The sequence below is a fragment of the Phaethon lepturus genome, unplaced genomic scaffold (genome assembly GCF_000687285.1).
Source record: "Phaethon lepturus isolate BGI_N335 unplaced genomic scaffold, ASM68728v1 scaffold9227, whole genome shotgun sequence".
NCBI classification, from domain to species: domain Eukaryota; kingdom Metazoa; phylum Chordata; class Aves; order Phaethontiformes; family Phaethontidae; genus Phaethon; species Phaethon lepturus.
This window is the reverse complement of record NW_010552487.1, coordinates 7355-15800: the sequence shown is the minus strand read 5'-3', so window position 1 is coordinate 15800 and position 8446 is coordinate 7355. Positions and strand designations below refer to the sequence as shown.

Sequence of the window (8446 nt, the reverse complement as noted above, 5' to 3'; positions counted from 1 at the left end):
TTCACCACAACTCTCTGGGCTTGGCCATATATCGGTTGATCTGATACAAAAGCAATTTAAAACTAGTTAGGCCTGATTTAATTACTGAATGTAGTAGACTCGTTGAAAATAATCCGTATGAGTATTTCAAATGGAATGGTCATGTTTATAAAAAATAAAGTTTGTTACAGCTAAGTTGCTAAGAAACGAGTTGTCAATAGTTTAGTACTGTACTTTCAACAAGGAGTGTTTGTGGGATGATGGTTGTGTAGTTTCTTTTACTAGCATAGGATTTTTTCAGCCATTACCCATGCTTTAGGTGAATGAAGACAGATTCCTCTTTTTTTTAACTTAATTTTCTACTTGTTAACTTTTTGGTAATTCTTTTCCCTTTTTGACAGTTAAAGTAACATACAAGAAAGGGGAGGTACTTTACTTGTTAACTTTTTGGTAATTCTTTTCCCCTTTTGACAGTTGAAGTAACATACAAGAAAGGGGAGGTACTTTGATGTGTTGCATTTTTTTCTAAAAGTTCTAAACAATAAGTTGCTCTTAAATGTGGTGTTTTGGGTTCTTTTTGGATATTTCTAAACTACATCTTTTTCATGAAAGTCAGGTTAAAAAGATGCCCTTAGCATTTTAATGAGACGTGCCTGCATTGGTGCATCATGTGACATTTTGTATCGTTCCTGGCTTAAATTCTCTAGTGTTTCCTTGGTTGAGTTGTGAGGGTTGATTAGTTGCTGAAGTAGATTACCAAATTCCAAATATTCAAAGTGAGGCCAACAAGGGGAATACCTATTCTTGCCAGGCATTAAAAAGGTGTTTTGATGTGTGACGTTTCGGCTTGTAATGATACAAAAGGAGGTATAATTCACAGTACTGGCAGTGTTATCTAAAAGCAGGAAGGGGTCTACATCTTTTGTGTAACAGTTGAAGTTTTGGGCAGTGCTTACTTTGCTTCAGTGAAAGGACTGTCAACCCTGTTGAGAAAGGTTCGATTGCAAATGATAAAAAAACCTGAAAACCTGTGGGGTTTTGGAAGACTCTATAATACCGATATTTGTGATCTGAAGGACAGTGTAGTGTGTAACTCATCTGAATAGTGTGCATGTGGAAATGATTCAGCTGAGATGCTATTTACACTAATGATTCTTTAGGTGACAGAGTGTAGTATGACAAAATGACATAATGAAATCCAATTTTTCTTTAGCCCTTCACCTCAAGAAGATGGACAGATAACTTTTGATGTGGAAATGCACACAAGTAAAGACAGTAGTTCTCAGGTATTTTCTTCATTAACCTTTAAAATACATTAGCTTTAAAAAAATATATTTTAAAGCTTTGAATATTGTATATAGATCGTATATTTATATAGATCAGTACTGGGCATACTTGGCTAGAGCAATCTCTCTGTCATGTCAAAAGGTCTAAAATGTTACGTATTTTACATGTCAAAAAATGCATTAAACTACTGCTTGATAGCAAATTTTTTTCATTCTGAGAACCTCAACTTGCCTGTTAGCTGCATTACCAAGCAAAGGAATTATATAAACCTTATTTATTCAAAATTTGGAAGTGTCCCTTAGTCATTTGGGTAGACTGTTTACTTGTCTTGTACTTTGTTCTTCCAGGCTTTTACTCAATCTTTTTTATTAGAACTTTACTATATTTACAAGGAGGTATTCTATAAATAATTTTTGTGCAGTCAAGCTTAATGTCAATTTAAAATAACTAAGTGGTTGTTTTTAGAATAAAGTTTTATTAAATTAAAACACATTCCAGAACAATTATTTTTAATAACGAGGCAGCTTAGTTCTTAGGCTTAATTCTGTTTTAATTGAAATTTGACTTGTAGAAATCAATAGCTCTGGAGTGAGAGGAAAAATGAGGCTCCATCTCTATAGCTGAGAAATGCCCTGTTTAGTAGCAGTCATACTATTATTTAACACTGCTTGCACTGTGTATGTCAAACCTGTTTTGGTTTTGGACTGTTTGTATTTCTGCACAAGACTTCAGGGTGTACAGTTCATTGCTCTACAGATAGTCCGCTTGCATGAGAGTGAGTAATCTCCATAACACAAACTGAGAGGAGACTAATGCTGAACTCTTAGTTTGATCTTTTAATAGAATTTGCTGTCTTCAGCAGTATAAATAAAAAGCATTCCTGGAAGAATGAAACCTTGCATTTAATTTTGTCAAAGACCTGGCCCAGCAGTGGGGCTGCTGCAGTTCTGCCCTATAGAGCCAGAACAATCCAAATGAAGTTACTGGGTACGTCTGCCATGTCGCTTTTTTTGACTGTCACATTTGATTACTTCTGGTTTTGGTATGGTTCCCACTTTAATGTTTTCAGTGGTTTATCTTTACTCCGGGTCCCTCAGGAAATCGTTTTAATATTAAGGGGCGGTTTGTACCAAAGTCAGTAGTGTTCTCTAGTCTTTCCAGTTTATTTTTTTTTTTCTGATATGGTGACATTCTAATGATGTGATGTTAAGTCTCTGGATCAATACGATTGTTGTGAGTGCTTTCCTTTCCCTACTGCATCTGGCATGTACCCAGCAGAAGCTGCTAGTTGCAAGTAATATGAATTTTAAATGCCTAATAACACCTTTAAAAAAGTCAAAATTCTGTTTTTGAAACCTTTTTATTTGGCTGTCTTTCTGTGCTTTAGCCACGTTCTGTACGCTTTAAATCAAATACCATTAACTTACAGTTTTTGCCATTTGTAAAAACTTTGTTTAATATTTTTTGTGTAATGCTGCATTACTACATTCAGGATTAAAATAATCCTGTTCTGGTAAGGTTTTAAACAAACAAACCACTTGCAATGATGTCCTGGATATAGTACTAAAATTTGTGGTATACTGACTTCTGCAGATCCTCCGTAATAAAATCTCTTCTATATAATCAGTTGTCCAAGAACACTTGCTCGTTTATCAGGTGCCACCATTTGGTGCTTATCATTTTACCACTGTTGTTGTCACTCTCAATTTAACACCATAAGGAGGAGCTAATTGAGTGTTATACGGCTTGTCCCATGTATATTTTCAGTCTGAAGAAGAAGCAGTAGAAGGAGAGAAAGAGTTGGAAGTTTTGAAGAAAAGTGCTGACTGGGTGTCAGACTGGTCAAGTAGGCCTGAAAACATTCCTCCCAAGTGAGTTAAACTCTTTTTTTAATGAATATTCTTTTATATGAAGGAGAGAAGAATCATAAGTCACAACTGCATGGAATTACTCTGGCTCTCCAAATAAGATCATCTTAGGAAAAGACAGATTTCTCTTTGGGGAGGCTACAGAAAGTCAAAACAATGAAGTATGGAAGTCTAAATAACAACAGAATTACCTTTTTATTTAAAGTAATATATATCCACAGCATGCTGATTACAAGGTTTCTTGACAAATTTATAGTTATTGGGAGAGCTGGGTACTTGGAGCTGGGATTCATGGGATTTAGTTTTGGCTTATTGAATGGAATAGTGTTGAGCAAATCTCCTAAATTCTCTGTACCTTTTTTTCTTTCTATGTAAAATATGTAATGTTCATCCACGGAAGGGGAAACGTTGAGATCCTTGAATGCAAAGCATTTTTGTTAAAATAGAGGATGCTGTCTAAATCTGGCAGACTTCTGTATCTCTGTTTGGAACAAAAAATGAGGCTCTTGCTAACAAATCACATCCTGAAATTCCCTCTCTCGGACCTACCTCTCTCTTCAGCTACTGCTCCCTTTGTCTCTATACTGTCTGTGTAAGTGGTCTCTCCACAATACCTCCTATTATTCTCTTTGATTCCTTACTCTGTGTAAGGGATCTCTTGCTTTGATCTCTAGCTCTTTGTACTTTAAAAAAAAAGTTCCTACAGAGATCTGTGCATTTGTGTGCAAAAAAAAAAAAAAAAAGGAAAGAAACAAAAAATACCTTGTTGAATTTCCCCCCCCCCTCTTCTTTCAGGGAATTTCATTTCAGGCATCCTAAACGTTCAGTGTCTTTAAGTATGAGGAAAAGTGGAGCAATGAAAAAAGGTGGCATTTTCTCTGCAGAATTTCTTAAGGTTTTCATTCCATCTCTGTTCATATCTCATGTTTTGGCTTTGGGACTAGGGTAAGTATTAACCTAACTCTCGCTTCAACTTTTGCATCTGGCTTTGCTTTTGCACTTTGCTTGTATGTTGGGTGCCTGCTGAAAAGGGCTTTATCTAGAATATCTGGAGTGTTGTTGCACCTTGCTCACGACAGACTTGGTGCGCTTTTTGAAATGTAGGAAAACTTCGCAGCAATTAAAACTTTGCAGCAGTTAATATGTTTTATTTCTAGAATAGATCAAGTTTCTTATATTGAAAATGCACGGATTATCATGAATTTGTAAATAACTTTGCCATTATAACGTGCCATTTGATTATCCGCGCCTTCTGCTTAAGTGCTTCTGCAGGTTATAATGTGGTGAAAGTAAGAACAGAATAGGTGGAAAACTGCTGTAGCTTTTACTAACTGTTACAAAACTGCATTGTACAAATAATGATGCTGAAATTCTGCGTGTATGGCACATACTGTCTACTTTTCAATGTCTAATGCTGCAGTCGTGTGATACTCCTGAAAGTCAAGGTTTGAATTCTTAAAGATACATGAAATACTGGATGTGTCCTGCAAGATCAGCTACGACTCTGCTCAGCGATGTTTTCATTGCCTGCATAATCCGACATAATCTCTCGGCTTGCTTAAATCCTTACGTTACATTTATGCATTTCATGTTCTTCTGTGATGGGGGCAAAGACATATACTCAAAATGCGTTTTTATTTAGCTTCATATTTGTTTCCGGGGGTGTAGCTCCAGTGTGTCATTAAATTCAGCTAAGTTACCAAATAAAGCAGGAGGATAGGATAGATGAGAATGTACTGTAAGATATTTGTACCATACCAAAATGGTGTATTTCTGCAACGAATTAAACCTTGCCTGGATTTGTTAAGAGGTCAGCGTTTGCGTAGATCCTGGATGCTCAGTGTTTTGAAGCTCACCCCCTCCCTTTATAGGGAGTACTTTGTTTTACTGTAATAACCCGGGAGTGTGGCTCGGCTGTTCAAGAGCCCCTGTGTCTGATATTCTAGAAACAACAGAGAAGCTTTTGGGCTGGGGTTTTCAAATGAGCTTGGGTCTAGAAGCAGCCCGCTTTTACTGATTGTTGATAGCATCAGTCCTTCTAGGCTCATCTGAAAATCTCGCTTTTTAAGTAATTTTATAGAAGTGAAGTGAAATACTTGGAAGAATCTCTTCAGACTTACTTGAAAGACAAATTAGAATAGCAGAGTGCGTGAGGACTGTTTGGAAAACAGAGTATTTCTGTGAAATACGATATGCCTTATACTTTTTATTTCAGCATCTACATTGGAAAACGACTGACCACACCTTCAGCCAGCACTTATTGAAAGATGGGGTGCAAAACCTGGAAATCCACGTGACCTGTGAAGGTGTTACTGTCTCATTTAGTACATTTGACTTGAGACCATTTTAAGCATGACCCTGACTTCACCCTTTCCTTACATATCCAGGTTTTCGCTAACTCTGGAATTCAGTATTGTGTTGGAACTCTGTTGAGGTGTTTCGCTATCCACATTCTTTCCCTCTCTCCTCCCATTCCCCTGCCTCTTGGCCCGCAAGACACGTCAGAGTTGCTGAACGGAGTTTACAACTGTCTATATGTTGCAAGGGCTTCTCTCGATGCAAAATGCCACCAGCAAGTTTTAATTTTATCAGTGATGCTGTTGCCTCCTTAGTGCAACCTGACTTAAATTGCAGTTGTGCATGGTATAAATGTTGACTGTATTACAGTGATAAAATTAACAGTCTCTTTGGAAGAAAATTATTGATTGGAGTGAAAATGAATTTTTCTTTTGGAAAACAAGCTGGTTGTGAAATAAACGAAGAAATCACTGCAATAAGAAACAGTTTAAATCACCTTTTGGGGGAGTTTACTTGGCCCCTTGTATTGGCTAACACCATTTGATTTGCAGGAGGCAAAGACTGCATAAATTTTAAAGTAGGATAACTAAATTCATCAGCATATTTTAATATTAGGTAATTGTTGTAATCTTGTCTTTTCTATGAAGTCAGCTCCTTATTCCTTGTAGGAAAACCTGTCTGATGCCTAGAAAATATTAGAAAAAATTGCATTGTTTGCATGTGAAGAAGCGCTTTTTTTCCTTACCTGTTTTCTTAAGGGAAAATTTAAAATGTGAAATTTTCCTTTTAAAAGTAGTTTTAAATTAAGGAAGAACCCAACAGCTGTAGGTTGTAGTTAGACTCTGTATAAAAGGATATGATTCTGTTTGTTGTGGAACCATTTTACAGTGATGATGATATGGCAGTTTCAGAAAGTAAAGCGTTTGACTTATCTCTAAGGGGGACAATCTTGCAGGTGCGTAGAGATTCAGAAGTTGTAAAGCTCTGAAATGTCTTCTGCAAATGAGTTTTCAATATTCCTATCTCTCATTGTTTACTGTACAATCTCCTTTGGGGATACATGGAATCTGAAAGTCACTCGTGATGTCTCATGTTAGATAGACTTCTCACTAATGTTGTTGAACTTTTCTCTTAGGGAACATTAAGCCTTGTCCTCCTCCAGTGACACTTCTTTTCAAAATGTGAAGCTTTAGTACCAAATTGTTACGAAGCATTGGGACAGTCATGTCCTTAAATAGATTTTATCAGATTTCAGAACATGTAGCATGACTCTGAAGGATAGAATACTCTTTTTTTTATATATATATATGAATATATAAAAAAAATATGATATAGACTTTAATACTAAGTATTTAGGGAACCAATGCTAACTTTAAGACTAGCAAAAATCTCATTTAAATAAAAACTTTAGTAAGCTGACTTGTAGAAAATGGTAAGAAAATACAGTCAGCCAGTTTGGAGAGAACAACTACCTATAATTGTTTGCTTGCATCAATCTTTTATAAAAAGTTGATTATTTGATATAGCAGTGACTGCTTGAAACAGTTGATGCATAGAAGCTAAATCCCAATTGAGGTTTCATTTAAAAGAACTTACTTAGCTCCCAGGAAGTAAAAAAGTTAAGCGTAAATCCACTGCTAAACTGTATTTATTTTTATTCTCTACTTCTGAATGCTGTTAGAGAATGCTTTCAGGATGAAGGGGCAGTCTAACAAAAAATTCTGTTCAAGACATTGCTTTTTTTTCTTTCAGTTGTGAATACTAGTGGCACTCGAGCTGCCTACAATGCGTATTTGTTTCAAGCGTGGATATTGGGTTTCACCCAAAGGTGGGGGAGGGAAGGGGGAAGTGGTGAAGGGTGTTTTAGATAGTATCAAGTACATCATTTTACAGCCCTAAAAACTGAGGGGATGGGGGAAATGCTGAAACACTTTCAGTTCTAATTACAGCACCTTGTTATGTGTGGAAATAAGAATAGTGGACATGGATTTTTACGAAGTAGGGAGTACTTTTTTAAAAAAAAAAAAAGGAAATTATCCCTGTCTAAATTAAAAGGTATTTCTTCAAAATATCTGAAATAATATTGCAAGCTTGTGGCTAGAGTATCAACACAGCTTATAATATTTGAAGGAGCTGTGAAGTAAAAATCGTGAAAACTACGGATGAGGAATGGATACATGATCACTTGCTATGATACAATGCAGTATTTATTGATACCCTACTATAAGCTTTGGATGAAAGTCTACAACTTCTAGTTTTACAATGAACAGAAACAGATTGTTGTATAATTGGAAAAGGGGTTTCAACTATTGATAGTTGAAGTTTTGTTAAGATAAATGTTGTTTAAAAAGCTTTATACCTGTTTACAGTTTTGGAAAAAAAAATGCAGGCTTCATTTTTCTTACATTCAGTGAAAACTGGCCTAGAATATTTGTAAATAGGATCAAGAAAAAAACAAATGCATAAACTCGCACATTAAAAATGCAGCAGGCTAATTTAACTGCAGGAAACGCATATTTACTTACTGTTTTAAAAAGTGAAAGCTGAAGATTGTTAGAAATTCAAATTTTTTAATTGACATTTGTTGAAATATTGGAATTAACTGAGCCAAAGTGATTATGCATTCTTCATAAATTAGTTAGCACTTTGTAACATTATATACCGTTTACAGTACATGTATAAGTTGTAGCTTATAAACATTTTGTGCCATTAAAGCTCTCACAAAACTGGTTGTCTGAAATTACTTCATGCTGCGTCTTTCTGCCCTTTCTTTTATTTGGTTTTTTTACAGGACTGCTTTGTATAATGTTTGATGAAACTATTTTGTTCTGGCTTACATGAACACTGAAGCTGCTGTTAGTAGACTGGAATAATTTTTTGAAAGATTGCTTGGGGTTGTTTTTTTTTTAACGGCTTGGGATCATTGCTTTTTTCCCCTGAAGCATTTAATAAAAATATTTCCATTGTCAGCAATGTATACCTGCGCCAAGTCCTCCAGCATCTTGTCAAGGAAA

The 8446-nt window shown here is 35.7% G+C and overlaps 1 protein-coding gene across 1 annotated transcript; it reads left to right on the top strand.

The window, feature by feature from the left end:
* Window positions 1-380: 380 nt before the first annotated feature.
* Window positions 381-8175, top strand: BNIP3L (BCL2/adenovirus E1B 19kDa interacting protein 3-like; the record flags this gene model as incomplete). Its single annotated transcript, XM_010291225.1, has 5 exons — window positions 381-429; window positions 1193-1265; window positions 3034-3137; window positions 3930-4079; window positions 5350-8175. Coding segments are annotated over 5 exons (425 nt in total), but the record flags the coding sequence as incomplete, so codon positions are not given.
* Window positions 8176-8446: the final 271 nt, after the last annotated feature.